This window comes from Sycon ciliatum, chromosome 11 (assembly GCF_964019385.1).
Source record: "Sycon ciliatum chromosome 11, ocSycCili1.1, whole genome shotgun sequence".
Taxonomy (NCBI): Eukaryota; Metazoa; Porifera; class Calcarea; order Leucosolenida; family Sycettidae; genus Sycon; species Sycon ciliatum.
In genome coordinates this window covers 19,279,904-19,296,734 of record NC_088653.1, presented here as the reverse complement: position 1 = coordinate 19,296,734, position 16,831 = coordinate 19,279,904, and the positions used below count along the sequence as shown (strand labels likewise).

The following is a 16,831-nucleotide window of genomic DNA, read 5'->3' as shown; positions in this document are numbered from 1 at the left end:
TCTCTCTCTCTCTCTCTCTCTCTCTCTCTCTCTCTCTCTCTCTCTCTCTCTCTCTCTCTCGCACGCTCTCTCTCACTCTCTCTCTCACTCTCTTTCTCTCTCTCCCGCGCGCTCTCTCTCACTCTCTCTCTCACTCTCTCTCTCGCTCCTCTCGCTCTCTCTCGCTCTCTCTCTCTCTCTCTCTCTCTCTCTCTCTCTCTCTCTCTCTCTCTCTCTCTCTCTCTCTCTCTCTCTCTCTCTCTCTCTCTCTCTCTCTCTCTCTCTCTCTCTCTCTCTCTCTCTCTCTCTCTCTCTCTCTCTCTCTCAGGACTATCAGGACGGACACCATCGCCAAGTAGGGCCGGAAGCAGACGTTCATCGATCACGGTGTCGATCGCCGCCAGGAGCTCTGGAGAACATGGCAAACAATGTATGTGATAGGTCCAGGAGCTCGACAGACCTTTAGTTAATGCGCTATAGGCTGCCTGTGGCTGTGTGGTTGCCATAGAAGACGATGTATCCAATACCCGTCCCCACTTCTGGACACGCCGCTCCATAGAGGAAGAACAAAAATCCTCGCTGCCAATCACGCCTCCAAGATATCGGTTACCATCAGTTGTGATAACGACGCCAGGGTCCTGGAACTGTAGCCGAGCGTCCTGTTCATGCTTAGGCTTTACAAAGAGAACGGTTTTCTTGGGATTCGGGAAATACCCATATCCTGGACCAATCTGACTGATATCGTTCCAATATGACCATAGTGATGGTATCCTACCTCCGGCTGAATCGTCATCTGCATACCATCCCTGCTCTACTGATACGTTGGTATCCCGAAGTCGCCTGACCAACGAGACTATCACTATCACCATCATCACCCGACGATGCGGAGGCATCACTAGCGTCATTCCATATTTCCAAGTGGACACGAGCTGGCTGGCTGGCGAAGTGGCCATTAGCACCACCAGTGACACTACTGCCTACATGAGGCGGCTGTGAAGCAGCAACCTGGATCTGATTCAATCTGATTCAAGCATAGGCACGGAGAAGCTCTACCTGGGTAGCAGTTCACACATCGTCTCCTCACGCAAACACAGCTACGTCTGATACATTTACGACCTGCCTGACACCGACAGCAGGGCATTGCTGTAGAGATTGAACAGGCAACACCGGGGTCAGCACCACCAGCAGCCAGAATCCCGAACACGCTTCCCACCTCTCCAAACCATGGCCACTGTGTGACCCGAGGGATAAAATGAGATGACTGCTCCACCAAACAGCAGCAGAGGGCAGAATCATCCAGGGAAGCAACCGGGAGTCCTCCTGAAGAGCAGAGCAATGAAACCAGCAACCGGCCAGCACGAGAGCAGCAGCAAAATCAGCATCAGCATCAGGAGCAGCATCAGGAGCAGCAACAATAACAGCACATACCTCATCTGCGTCGTTACGTGCAGCGATCATCTTGAAATAGAAATTGATGACCTGCAGAGCAGAGCACACACACACATGCACAGCACACACACACACGCACGCACATGCACAAACACACACACACAAACACACACATACACACACACACACACACACACACACAGGTGAGCATGGGCCACATCAACATAATCGCCAATTACAAGAACACGAGTACAAAGATAGGATCAGGGTCTACAATGAATAGACAGCAACACATAGCGGAACCCTGTCATATCAGGACAGTTTCCGCTGCACCAAGGGCGTTCAGCTAGGGTAGGTTTACTGTAGTCTCCAGCCAAGACATTACATCATTATAATGACATGATGACATCATCATTACCTCATCGTTGAGCCATCTAGAACCAGAGAGCGTGCCGATGTGAGCACGCGTCAGATCGATGTTGAAGGCCTTGGAGAGTACTTGAGACTGGGATCCAGAGTGGGCAAGCGCTTTGCTCACAATCCCTTCCTGCTCCTCGGTGAGCTGCGGTAGCTCTTCCTTCTCTTCCAAATCCTGCTCATACACACACACACACACGCACACACACACACACACACACACCCACACACACACACATACACCCACACACACACATACACACACACACGCACACACGCACCACAGAGTAAAACATACCCACATTGCCTCCGTGGAGTGCACAGCATTCCCAAAGGACGTGAATGTCTGGACAGTGGTTTCAGCAGTAGTGTAAAAACTTTAAAGCTGTACAAAAGAGAATTCTTCGCGACTAAACTGGTCAACAGTAACCAGCTTTGATCGTAGACCATTTCGCTGGCTAGTTGGATCAGCAAAGCGATTGAATCACCGATACTGCACCTATCAACATCTACGCGTGTCTAGTGTTACCGTCAGGGAGTCGTAAAATACCGGTATTTTACGACTCCCTGGTTACCGCCTCTCGCAGACCAGACGTCTGCCGTTTGCAACGAGAAGCGCGGCGGTGTGACACACACACTGTAATACTGACTGATACGTGTTGATATAGAAATAGTGTCGTTCTCCCCCTGGCCCCCGTCACACAGCAACGACAACTCTTGGTTGTGTCTCAATTCTTATAATTATTATAAGAACAAATGACGAGGGCGCAGGAGGAGAACGGAAAGCAAAGGTCACACGAAAAGACAACGGGAAAGAGGCCAAGAAAAACAAAGAACAAGCAGTAATAAAGCGGCGACAAATCGGGACGACCAATCAGGGATCAATAGGTACAGAACACCTGACCAAGACCAAGACAACCAGACCACAGACGAATCACACATGACTCTCATTCCCAGACCAAACTAGCACTGCACATGTACAGCATTCACTAGACAGTCACTCTCACACAGACGGAAGCAGATTCTCACACTCTGACAACCCGTACTCTTGCATGCACCACATACCATAAACGTCACACATCACACCATACTCGCACGTACACTTAGACCATTATTATGACATCAGACATAGAACTCTACAGGACAAGAACCAAATACAACAACATGCGAAAATCATACTCGCAACATAATTCCGCAACACAGCCCTCCCCTTTGCGGAGAGTCGACCTCGACTCGGAGACAACAACACAAAAAGAGGTATAACAAGGGACCAGAGAGGAAGGAGAACACAACCAAAAGACGAGAAGAGGTCACCAGGCGCGTGCGCCGGTGCCCTTCAAGGGGGGGGGGGGGTTCCGGGGCCTCCCCCGCGGGAAATTTTTCAAAAAATGAAGCAAAATCCTGCATTTTGAGCGAAAAAAGGGGTGTGTTCCGGGCACCCAGAAACCTATCCGGGGCCCGCGCCTGGATCACTGCTCTGGATATAGTCGTGTGGTCCGAGTTGAAAGACTTGCGAATATTCTCATACGCCCAATCTAGCCTAGAGTGCAGCTCTACAAAGTAACTCAGCCTGTCAGGAAGGAACGCATTAATCACTGGAGATTCAGACCAACAGAGCAATAGCAACAGCTCCACCCAATGAAGGCATTCTAGCCAATGGTGATGATGCCGCTTGATCCGGGTTGATGTCAACACCCCCCCCCCCCCCCTACCCATAGGATGGGTTACTACCCCACTTGTGTGCGTATTTTGTGCGTGAGAATTGCCCAGCATTCCTACCTGTTGTGCCCCTACCAGTTGCTCAGAGACAACATCATTGGAAAGTTGTTGCTGAGGCTGCTGTTGTTGTTGCTGCGGCTGGTCGACCTGCTGCTGTTGCTGCTGCGGCTGATGTTGCTGCGGCTGTTGTTGTTGCCTCTGCTGTTGTTGCCACGGTTGTTGCTGTTGCTGCAGTTGCAGTTGCTGTTGCTGTTGGTGCTCTTGCTGTTGCTGCAGTCGCTGATGGTGCAGTTGCTGCTGCTGTTGTGGCTGGTAGACCAGTTGCTGCTGTTGTTGTGGCTGGTAGACCAGTTGCTGCTGTTGTTGTGGCTGGTAGACCAGTTGCTGCTGTTGTTGTGGCTGGTAGACCAGTTGCTGCTGCTGCTGTGGCTGGTAGACCAGTTGCTGCTGTTGTTGTGGCTGGTAGACCAGCTGCTGCTGCTGCTGCGGCTGGTAGACCAGCTGCTGCTGCTGCTGCTGCGGCTGGTAGACCAGCTGCTGCTGCTGCTGCTGCGGCTGCAGGTGCGTAGAGACTGGTGTATGGTAGACTAGTTGTGGATCTGCCAGTGGCTGCGGGTCTTGTTGCTGGCGGAGTAGTTGTTGCTGTAGTTGCTGCTGCGGGTGTTGTTGCTGGCGGAGTAGTTGTGGCTGCAGTTGCTGTTGCTGCAGCGGCAGTTGCTGCTGCTGGTGTTGTGTCTGGAGGATTATGAATTCCTGGGGGAATGGTTGTTGCTGGGAGATTAGTGCTTGCCGGGGGAGTAGCTGTTGCTGCGGCTGATCATACGGCGTCACGCCGGCTAAGCAACAGATCAAAGTGCAAAACAACGTGAACAACCAAACTGGTGATAATGGAAAGACGTGATACTAGTAATATCCTGGTGTGAATTCGACAGACAGCATAGCATAGCAAACAGCAAGTGCCAACGTGAGAGGCCCATGGGGCATTCGCTCCGTCCACTCACTCACTGCAGCGCACCGTCACGTCACCCTCACATCATCAGAACTTCATGTGACGTGACATGGTCCAAAAGGCTCAGTTGCCAAACAGTGCAAAGTGATCGCAAGAAATTAGTTGAACCCAAACTGCAGGGTTGCGGGTTGCGTACAACCCATTATGGCACGTCACATGATCATCACCATGGTAGCAGCCAATCACCATGCATTTAGCAGGGCATATCTAGCGTGTTCTTTGCCCTAAGAAGCGATAGGCGGGCAGGTATTTGTCGATACCTGCTTGCCTAAGGGGGGGGGGGCAGATATTGACGATATGACACCGGTTTTTTTAGGACTGACTTTGTAAGCCAATTTAGTAACCGAAGGTTTTCGTTCCCTCCTCATCATGGGTGAGTACAGGGAATAATGGAAAAATGTCAAATACAGCAACTTATAGAGCTACAGCAAAAGCATAGGTTGAGAACCTCACGCTTTACATGTGGTTAAAAATAAAATTCAGGAGAACAGGTCAAAAACAGGGTGAAGGTGAAGAAATGACTAAAACATTATGAAAACATCAGTGAGGCCTGAGAAGCATTCACTGACACTTTCACTGATGTTTTCATAATGTTTTAGTCATTTCTTCACCTTCACCCTGTTTTTGACCTGTTCTCCTGAATTCTATTTTTAACCACATGTAAAGCGTGAGGTTCTCAACCTATGCTTTTGCTGTAGCTCTATAAGTTGCTGTATTTTGACATTTTTCCATTATTCCCTGTACTTGACCATGATGAGAAGGGAACGAAAACGTTCGGTTACTAAATTGGCTTACTTGACTTTGTACTTGTATTTCTTTGGCGGAACGTTCACAACCTCACTATAATAACATTCTGTGGTCTCGTCTTGTCTCAGTGTCAGTCGTTAGTTGCTAGTTGTCAGTGTTAGTTGTTAGTCGGGAGTTCTCTCCTCGACTCTTGAAGTGTGGTACAGAAAATCTCTCTCTCTCTCTCTCTCTCTCTCTCTCTCTCTCTCTCTCTCTCTCTCTCTCTCTCTCTCTCTCTCTCTCTCTCTCTCTCTCTCTCTCTCTCTCTCTCTCTCTCTCTCTCTCTCTCTCGAAACAGAGAACAACCATTTTACTAGTCCTTTTGGTGTGGTTGGTGGATCTGATCTACCCCCCCCACCGTTTAGGAGCCGCATCTGACGCCTGATCCTGGGGTGGTGGCGTCCCACGGAAGCGGAAAGGTGGTTCTTGACCAGGGAGTTGTACGACTCCTTGTTCTTGACCTGCCCGGTACGCGGACCCGTCGAATATTTTGGTGTGTGGCATGGCGAGAGCGAAGAGGTAGTTCGTCATCTAAAGACGACAGCGCTGTTACCATGGTTACCGATACGCACTGCACTACAACAGGTGCGCTCGGTGAAATCCGACCCAAAGTTCAAAACTGGCGGCTGGCGCCCTGTACCAGTTTTGATTACATCATTGTATGTGTACATGTGTACGTCCAGCCGCATTCGTGCCACTTCCAGGGCGTCGAGGGCCGTGCAAAATGAGCGCGCTAAAATGTGCACTCCGGGTCGGATTTCACCGAACACAACTCTACTGCATCACTCAGACTCAGACCTGCCCACCGCGGAAGCGATGATAGCGAACAGCTATGTTAGACATGGCCACTTGTGCTGGGATTACACCATTCAACAGCTTGCAAGGCTAATGAATTGACCGCCACTGATTTTAGCCTGGTATCCACCACGCAGCTGATTGAAGTGGCTTTTTCTGGCCAGCGAATCCCTATTTTTCATTTTTTTCATTCTTTTTCTTGATCACACACTGTCACACACCTGACCTGACCTTTGATGCCCATCGCCGGAGGCGATGATAACAATGCTACGCCAGAAGCCATAGCAACTTGTGCTGGGATTGCACCATTCAACAGCTTGCAAGGCTGAAGAATTGAACGTCACTATTCAGCCTGGTCTACACCATACAGCTATTTTGAAGTGACTTTTTCTGGCCAGTGAATCTCTATTTTTGGTCTTTTCATTCATTTTTTCTTTCTTTTTCTTTTTCCCGCACACACATCACACCACATACTCCGGCATTCACTGGCTGTTGGTAACCGTAACCACCCAGGGGAATGAAAGAAAAGTCAGGAAGAGTCTGAGAAAGAGAAGAAAGACGTGTGTGACCATAATCGTCGGGACACACACACACGCACACACCTCAGACCTCAGACATGCCCATCGGAAGCGATGATAGCGAACAGCTATGTTAGACATAGCAACTTGTGCTGGGATTACACCATTCAACAGCTTGCAAGGCACACACACACACACACACACACACACACACACAAACGCACATACCTACACCAGTACACACACACACACACACACACACACACACACACACACACACACACACACGCGCACACACACTCCGGATTCTAGCCTACTAGGATCTCCTAGTTCGTTTGTGGCTTGCCAAACTACTAAACAGTTTATGTTTTGGGAAAAGAGCACAACAGGCTGACAGGTGATTTGAACAGGAAACTGTTCCGAACTGACCAACAAGACCGACACAGAACATGATGTCATGACTACCGTAGAATTACCCGGATAAGCCCATGCTCGCGCATACGCCCAGGCAAAGTTCGAGCATGACGAAGCTTCGTCGTACAAGCCCATGAGCCTAGGTCGTACCAAGAGTCCACAAATAATAATTATGGACTCTTGGTCGTGCCATGTACATAGTACCAAGAGTACATAAGAGTACTCTTGATAGTACATGTAGGGTTTTTTTGGCACATTTCAACACAATATGTAGTACCGGTACATGTAGGTTTTTTTGGTATATTTCAGCACAATCATCGTTTGTTTTTGTCTGCACAGTGTAGTGGTTTTCAGCAATGCACTTCTCACTTCCTTGGTACTTTTCAATAGCACAATTTTGGTGTCAGCGTATAAGCCCATGTTCTTGTATAAGCCTACCGAAATGTCCTTTTGAAACAGATAAGCCCATGGGCTTATCCGCAGGATTCTATGGTATTAGAGATGTTCTGCTCGACGTCACGCGCGAAGCGAAGAATCCCGGGAACTCTCTTCGCGTTCCTGTAACATAAAAATAACCTATTCTGCTCTACGTTCACGTAGAGAAAATCACATGGGAAATATGTACTGGGAGTGACTTTCCCCTTCCATATTTGGCAGTTTTCTGCCTGCATTTGATGGATACCCAGCAGATCCGCACACATTTTCTCTACGTGTGCCACAACATACATAGGTAAGACAACGTCGTCTATGCGTAGAAACCTGGACCCAAAAAACGCGAAGCTGTAGACTCTAACCCAGACATCTGCTCTCTACGTGATTTCTCTACGTTTCCTGTTAGGCCCTGGCGGATAATGTCGGCAGAATTTCGAGCAGGATGTGGGTTATTTTAGAAAAGGAGCAAAATTCGTCAGAAACGTGCAGAACAAGGAGCAGATAGTCTGCAGAACCAGCTACGAATTGCAGAAAGGGCTGCTGGCGCCTATTTACGGCTCCCAAATTGTGTTCACAAGCATGTGAACTCGCTGGTACATACATGTAGGCCTGGGCGGATAATGCTAGTTATTTTGCGGGATAATGCTAATGGCAATGCCGGAAAAAACTGTATCATAATGCTACTTAGGGTTGGTTCACATATCGCCGGTACGCGCCGGGAGTCACCGGCGGTGGGCTTCTTGCAACCTCTCCCGGCGCATTGCGATTGTGTGAACCAGTGCAGTCGTAACAAAATCATACGGTAAAATATCGCAAGGGACCGCCGGTAAAGTTGGACAGTGCCCAACTCTTGCGATCTGCCCCGGCGCCGATCCCATACGATTTTGACCAAAAGTGGTTTGTGAACCGTTCGCGCCGGTGATCGCCGGTTGCCGGGAGCCAGACTTTGTCAAAATATCAAACCAATACTTGTCCTAAATTTTCCTAAATTGAAGCTAGAGAGGAGATCCGTTCGCCATTCTTGTAGTCGCTTCAAGGCGGCAAATATGTCAGGATACCAGCCCGTCCTTCTCGGATGATCTGCTTGACCATTGTGCAACTTATGAGACAAATACAATTGAAACAAATATAAAATTATAATGGATACATTGGCAAGTTCTTGTGACTTCATCAACGTTTGCAAGCATAATTTCAACATCATTGCTTACTAGACTGCAATAAAATGTGTAGAAGTAGTTTCATGATCTCCAGTAAAAGGTAGCACCGAGTGGCCATCACCGAAAGACCTTGAACTACTGAAGAAACAAAGAATTCAAGCTTCAATTGGCAAACCTGTCGTAGCATTTTGGCACATTCTGTACTACTTTGTAGTAGATTTGGTACTCGAACCGTAGGCGCAACGGATCGGGAGCTGGCTCACCGCCGATGTCTTGCGGCGCCGATTTTGCTTATGTGAACCAACCCTTATAAAGCTGCTGTTCCTCTGTAATGCCAGCAATTCACCAGTAGTAAGTATGGAAAATGGCTTGGTTTGGGCAGTATTGTGCACGTTTCGTAGTTCTACGTAGACGGCATAGAAAATGCTAGAAAATCATGGTCATAATGCTAATTGTATGCTGCTATTGCTCCATAATGCCAGAAAAACCGCAATAGTATGCATGGAAAATGGCTTAGTTTGGCCGCCCTTCCGCCATAGCCAATGCACTAATGCTACATGACTTTGCAAACATCAGCTGCTCCCACCCCACACATGTGACTTGCAGTGGCAAAAACTTCCACATTTTGAGTATAATGCCACTTTTGTGGAATGTAGTGTTATAATGCTAGCATAATGATCATTGCAAATCGCACACTACGGTATAATGCTACTTATAATGCTACTTATAATGCTACTTATAATGCTACTTATAATGCTAGCATTATCCGCCCAGGCCTACTGGTACATGGTCCCTTTTTGATACATTATGGCCGCATTTGATGATTTTGCGTCGTCCACTTCGCGAAAGGGATCTTACTTCACTAGTCTTCAGAAAGTCTTGCCGAAAAAGAGCGAGTCAAGACGCCGGCATACTGTGCGCATGCGGATACTATCAAACTGCATGCTCTATGTTGCCCTCTGCACATGCACTTTGCTACGAGTACGAACCAGGGAGTAGTAAAATGCCGGTATTTAACTACTCCCTGGTGCGAACCCTTTGACCTTGCTTCCGTGCCGCGCGGACAGTTCAGGCTAAGCCTTCTGTGCATCCAAGTGTGAGTTTGTCTCGCACTTGGATGTTTCCTTGTGTTCTCGGGCAGAATGGGGCAGAATACGAGCAGAATGGGGCAGAATACGAGTAGAATGTCGAGCAGAAAACGCTACTTTTTCCGAGCATTATCCGCCAGGGCCTATTTCACGTATAGCAGAACCTCTCTAATGTCGCCACTCCAGAACTCTGGGGCACACGGCGCGCCCTTGAATTAGGTTCGTAATGCAATGGCGGCCATGATGGCGGCCATGATGCCTCTAACGCAAACAGGCAATTCTTGGCGTCATGAAACTTACTAGGGGGACATTGCCGCTAGAATCGCCATCGCTAATCTTCCACTCACTTTCTCTCCTCTCTCCTTTCGTTCACGCTTCAATATCAGCTCCGAGTCAGCTCTAGACACTCCAGCCATTGTTGTCCTTGATTCTATTTGAAGTACTAGAGCTGCCTTCAGAAAATGCGAAATCGCCGTTCTTGCACATATTTCTCCGACATTTTGTTGAATATTAGAATCCATCATTTCTACCGTTGATTCTCACAATCCTGGGCTTCCTGGAAAGCTCTATCCATAAGGAATACATGGCAGTAGATACATGTATGATGAGCAGCAACGTAAACGATGTACAGTGAGCGAAGCAAGTGTAGATCTACGCACCAGGGTCATGTCAGCGCGGAACCACTTCAGTATAGTCAAGCGAAACCAGGGAGTCGTATGCAGCTCGCGGACTAGGCCCAGACAGATTCTGCTACGCTCACCGCTATCGATATTGCCGCAAAATGTTGCTGCGAAATCTTCGATATTTTGCCGAGCCTGGCACAAGAAACTCGATATTTTGCTCCATTTTGCTCCCGAAAAACGTGTATTTTATCCACTTCCCGTACAATCCCGTACAATGTTTCATAAAAATTGCAGGGTCGGTTTCTCAACACGGGTTTGTTGTTGTTTGTTTGTTTGTTTCGATCATATTTTGCCGAAAGAATTGCCGGCAGGATCTGTCTGGGCCTATCGCGGACACAGCAGAAAATGGCGACGGTCGATTTTCGACACTAGCGGAAGCGGTGGACACTAGCGGAATCGTCATCTTCATCGTCGTTCGAGCATACTTTGTGATTCCCGCCGAAGCCGGCGAAGGACAGCGTGGCCAAGGCGATATACTGTTATATCGAAGCTTGAAGCTCCGATGCGCAATTTCCCATTTCGCTAGCAATGGTACATTGTGAATATATTATCGCCCCAGTCGATTTTCCTATAATTTGCCATGTGGCAAGAACCCACTTCAGAGAGGATGCAGTCAAAATTCAGACGTTTTCTCCGGTTAGATTGTCCTACTAGTACTACTTCGATTTTCAGTGCATCAGCCATCGTGAACATCGCCGCCATTATCACTCAGAGAGAAGACATCGCGCTCAGTAGAAGAGGTGTTCACGCTGCGTCCAAGAGTGAAATATTGTGCTCTTTGACCCTCCATAGTTCCTCTGAGAGAGTGTCTGGGAGATACATATAGGTAGCTTGGAGATGGCCGTAGAACGTGCTTTCCTGGACGCAACATTCAGCCATTTCCACTGTCTTCTTCAACTTGATTTATTTCGAAAAAATGTTCTTTTCCACGGTTTCTTCACTGGTACTGGACGCGTTTGGGATCGAAATCTTACCTGCGCAGACTGGCTGCGCAGTTCACGCGCTGAGATCCCTAATTTAATAAGCGAGAGTTCCCAGCTAGATTGCCTACACGGTAGCGTGCTCAACACCACAACTAAGTAATAGTTAGTTTCTTACTTACACAAGGGTGGAGCATTAGGCCATGGTAAAAAATAAAGTTGATTCTCAGGTCATGAGCCTGTGAAAATCGGTGCGAGCGAGCGATTTTTTATTTTATTTCCCACAATTTTTTTATTTCCAAAGATAGGGTCACACATACATGTATGTACGTCACAGGTTCACACATGTATAATTATTTTTATTATTCAGGCAAGGGAGTAGAAAAATACCGGTATTTTACTACTCCCTGATTCATGCCTTTCGCATTGACCGTTTTCATGTGCGCATATGCATGCATCTTTACTTATAAAGAAGAGGCACCTGTGACGTGTGTTTGTCTGTGTGTCACGCTCGGGCCATGCTGCGGAGCAGCGCTGCCCTGACTGAGCACGCGAAGGGTGCGAACATGTACAGTGTAGCTAGCGGCCGCAGAAGCACTGAGCACGCGAAGCGTGCGAATCGTGTAGCTAGCGGAAGCAGCCACAGAAGCACTGAGCACGCGAAGCGTGCGAATCGTGTGGCCACCACCACGTGCTGAGCTTAAATAATAATAATAAGGCCAAACTAAAGAAGGTGTGTGGTTCGACTAACATGGACATTTTTTTTACGGGCGGGCGGGCGGATTTTTTTTTTAATATATTTTTTAGTACATGTAAATACACTGTATACGCGTATCGAGTAGACTCTACTACCAGCACAAGGCAGCAGTCGTACCACTCACTGCACTGCACTGCAGTACAACTACAAGTCAAGTCCAAAAGGAGCCGCCTGCGTCCGCAGACTCACGCCGCACAGCACGTAGACGTGGACGTGTTCAGTCCACGTACGTCAGTCACACGACAGCCCGCCGAAAAAAAGTTACGGTCGGGCTGAAATTGTACGGTCGGTCGGGTGAGTCGAACCACACACCTTCTTTAGTTTGGCCTAAGGCCAAACTAAAGAAGGTGTGTGGTTCGACTAACATGGACATTTTTTTTACGGGCGGGCGGGCGGATTTTCTTTTTTTTTAATATATATTTTTAGTACATGTAAATACACTGTACTGCCTTTTGACACGCAGCAGTCGTACCACTCACTGCACTGCATGCACTGCAGTACAACTACAAGTCAAGTCCAAAAGGAGCCGCCTGCGTCCGCAGACTCACGCTGCACAGCACGTAGACGTGGACGTGTTCAGTCCACGTACGTCAGTCACACGACAGCCCGCCGAAAAAAAGTTACGGTCGGGCTGAAATTGTACGGTCGGTCGGGTGAGTCGAACCACAGACCTTCTTCAGTGTGGCCTAAGCTGGTTTTCATGCGGAAATGGCAAAGCAACATACACGTCTACAGCCAGGTACAGTGCTGGCAACTGAAATCCGACCCCCTAGCGTCTCGTACGAATCGCTAACGCGGCTAGCGTACCGCTAGGGAGGTCGGATTTCAGTTGCCAGCACTGTAGGGAGGTTCTGCTATACGTGAAACGTAGAGAAATCACGTAGAGAGCAGGTGTCTGGGTTAGAGTCTACGGCTTCGTGTGTTTTGGCTCCAGATTTCTACGCAGAGATGGGGTTCTCTACGTTGTGGCACACGCAGAGAAAATGCGTACGGATTTGCTGGGTATCGACCAACTGCATGCAGAAAACTGCCAAATATGGAAGGGGAAATTCCCAGTACACATTCCACGTGACTTCTCTAGGTGAAACGTAGAGCAGAACAGCATTTCTTTACGTTACGGGAACGCGAAGAAAGTTCGCGTGATTCTTTGCGTCGCGTTCCCAAAACGTAGAGCAGAACCTCCCTTGTATATTGATCCCAAACTCGCCAAAGTCACAATGCAGGGAGGGAGTGTCATAATTTTTCAATCGCACCTATTCCATCTGTTTACAGGTTGGACTTTGACAAGCCAAACTCCAAAGCGGAACCGGAAAGAAATCGCCCGCTACCATGACTGCCACTGCTTACCTCTGCCCTGTTGCCTTGACTGCTGCATTCTGCTATCTGTTCGGAGTCCTGTGTCGTCCAAACCGCTGGAAGAACATGCACTACTACTAGTAATACTACTAGTAGTAATACTTCACCCGGGTCTAGCTAAGCAACCCAACCATCAACACACTGCACTGAACCAACTAATTACTTGAGTGTCATCTCATCGGAGCGGAGAATAATAAATTCTACTAACGTTACTGCAGTACTGGCTACTGCTACTACGAAATAAACTTTACACAAGAAGAGCATTATGCTACGGCTTTAGTACTGGGTCGTTCGCCAGTAAGGTAGGTAGGTGGTAACATCAGCAGGCTAGTATTGGAGCCAGCGAGATTTCGCAGGTGCAAGCACCAGCGGTACGAGTAGTGCTAAATTTTCTAATGTGGCCGTGGTTGAGCGGTGGGGTGCGTGAGGGCGATCGCCCTCACGCACCCCACCGCTCAACCACACACCTACAAGTACGTGTATGCACATACTTACCGCGTACCGGGAGCGAACTGTGAAGTTAAGGTCACCTCCACCTGATGTCACTGTTCAACCGCAATAATCGAGAAGCTGGCAGGATGGCTATTCTAACCACTTCTAGTAATTCTCATCATCAGTCACCCCCACTATAAAACCCGCTATCACTACACAAAGCGCGTTGACGTTGACGTAACCGTCGCTGATAGGCTAGGCTGCAGTGGAGTGGAGCCTGTTGGTACCCCCGTGTTCGAAACACTTCAAGTTCTACGTTCTAGTGATTGTGCTGGTAAACAGGCAGTTTTAATGATTAGTACTACTAGTCAGAGTGGATACTTGCCACGCACACTGAGTGCGTTCGATTACACACTGGAATCGATTCATGAATTGATTCAAGTGCATTCAAGTCGTTCGATTTTCATGTCATGAGCCCTGGAATCGATTCGGAATCCATTCACTCTATTCACATGGGGTGATGCGAATCGATTCATGAATCGATTCGCGCGTGTAATCGAACGCACTCACTGTGTAATCACAGTTAGCCCTTGGGCTTGGCCCCTTTCCCAAACTGTCTAAGAGATGCCATAATTTTTCACCACTTACATGTATGCTTTTCGCAACCGTGCCAAAACAAGTGCTAGTTGCTGAAATCGCATCCATATGTTCAGAAAAAGCTCAAAGTTGCTAATATCGCAACCTGAAATTGGAGAATTCTTGTGCAAAAACCACCAAAAATATAGGAGCAGAAATAGCAGGAGTGCAGCGACAGCAAACTCGTACATGTACAACCACCCTTCCTGCTGTGAATAGGGTCCAGCGGATAATGCCTGCATTGTATTCGGCATTATGAGACTATCCGAGCACTAGAGCATTATGGAGCATTAGAAAGGAATAAGATGAGCATTGTGTTAGGTTTGAGCGGCATAACCGGTTTCATAGTGGATAATGTCGGGAAATTCCAGGTTTTTGGCAACAATCGGCTAAAGCTATGGGATGGTATGGTAGTATGGTATTGATTTATTTGAATTCGGTATCTCAACAGTACAATGTACAACTTGGGAAGATCCGAATGACATAGATACATGAACATAAAAGTGGAGTAGGTGCTACAGCTGATCATTTTATCGCAGGTTGTGGGATTAAACTAAGGTCCGGATACAACACTGCATGTGCATGTATTGTACCGGCCGGCACGTGACTTTGTGATATTGTAGACACGTAATGACACCTTTTAATACTGGCTTTAGCACTGATGCCCCAGAGTGGGCAACGCTTGATCCAGCTCTGCATAGGGTCTTGGTCGACCGTAATGATCGTATCTTTGCGTCATAATACCGCACACACCTGAGGGGAACCCGGCCGGGGAGTCGCGGGTACTCGTACTCTAGGATCAAAAACAATGGTGCCCTGCTTCGAGAGTCCTAGGGTCCAGCGGATAGTGCCGGCATTATAATAAAATATTTGCCACATTCTACTATGGGTCTATCCGAGCAACAGACAATGACTACCTGCCTGTACTGTAGACAGTTGTCTAAAACGGTCCTGACCTAAGAGTAAGAGGCTAAGTCCCTAGACTGCTTACAGTGTTCTATGTCCAGAGGACAGGGCCAGTAATACAAAGAGTGGGGGTTAAATCAACCTGCGAGAGCCAGAACAAACCAAGGCATGCAACTGTGGAATCAAGGAATCCTGCCCGCTGCGCGGAGAGTGCCAGGCGAAGGAGATTGTGTTTGAGGCCACTGCAGAATCTACCAGCAAGATTTACATCGGCCTATCAGAGACACCTTTCAAAGCCCGTCACGCCAACCACCTGACCTCCATGCGTCATGAAAAATACAAAAACAGCACTGAGCTCGCAAAACACGTATGGGAGCTGAAGAGCGAGGGAAAGCCGTTGACCATTAAATGGAAGGTGCGGGAGAAGAGCCGATCATACAGATGTGAGTCAAAAAAATGCAATCTTTGTACCGCGGAAAAATTCCACATCCTGACTACACCCAAGAAGCTCCTACTCAACAAGCGGTCTGAGATGGTCTCGAAATGCAGGCATGAGAATAAGTTCCGCCTCGCAAACTTCACACCTATCAAATGAACTGACCAAGTACTGTACTGCCATTCTGCTCACGCCTGCCCTTCACCAAATGACTCCCTACTTGTAGCGATCTCACTGGCCCATTGCCCGCCACCCTCCTGGCACCTCCACCCATCTGCCGTACACTGCCTCCCCATCGCCTCTTTCCGCGCTTTCATGCTCACACCTGCCTGTTGCCCGCCACCCTCCTGGCACTTCCACTGTCGCGCCTTGGCCCGCGCCAGCTTTCTCCCCATACCTCACACCAGATTTAGCGCTAAATTTGTTTATGCTTGTGGCCCTATGTGTTTATAAGCATACTGTTGGGTAGACCCGAGTATCAGTTGTCTGATGATTGCCTAGCGGCATGAAACTCAGAGTTACAACCAACCTGAACGTCCTCCGCTGAGTCTGAGTCTGCTAAGAGTGGGGGTTATGTACTCTTGGTAATACAAATACAAATACTGCACAGCAACCCAACAGGCAGCCTCGGCAGCCCCAGCACACGATCAATTATGTAAACTGTGAGGAAAGCAAAGGACTTAGCCTCTTAGCCTCTTAGGTCAGGACTTTAGACAACTGTCTACAATGGTTGCCTCGCGGCGTTCTGGGGCGCCCAGCTGTGGAACACCTTACCCAGCGATATCGTGCCATCTCGACGCTCCGCCAGTTCCGCGCCAGCATGATCCCGCACACCCTTAGTACCTAGAGTACCAAACGTCCTGTTTGATGATCAGCTGGCTTAGTTTTTCTCCACCTCTATCCTTATTACATCCCTCCCCATTTTCGTTTGTTACTGCTTTCTATCTGCATTCGCCACCTTTTCATTGGGCAGATCTGCCCGTTTGGTTTGCGAATTAAAAT

At 48.3% G+C, this 16,831-nt stretch overlaps 1 protein-coding gene across 2 annotated transcripts in view; it reads right to left on the bottom strand.

Annotated features, from left to right (window-relative positions):
* LOC135827435 (adenylate cyclase, terminal-differentiation specific-like) overlaps positions 1-13,642 on the bottom strand; it is a 24,017-nt gene extending 10,375 nt beyond the window's left edge. The window contains exons 1-4 of one of the 2 annotated variants that reach the window (XM_065339935.1): positions 13,411-13,642; positions 3,565-4,340; positions 1,787-1,960; positions 1,408-1,458 (exon numbers count right to left, since the gene is read on the bottom strand). In XM_065339935.1, coding sequence (XP_065196007.1) covers positions 1,408-1,458; positions 1,787-1,960; positions 3,565-4,340; positions 13,411-13,438 — 1,029 coding nt within the window. In that variant the 5' untranslated portion in view covers positions 13,439-13,642. The remainder of the gene's footprint in view (positions 1-1,407; positions 1,459-1,786; positions 1,961-3,564; positions 4,341-13,410) is intronic. The other variant, XM_065339936.1, reaches the window with a different exon arrangement.
* Positions 13,643-16,831: the final 3,189 nt, after the last annotated feature.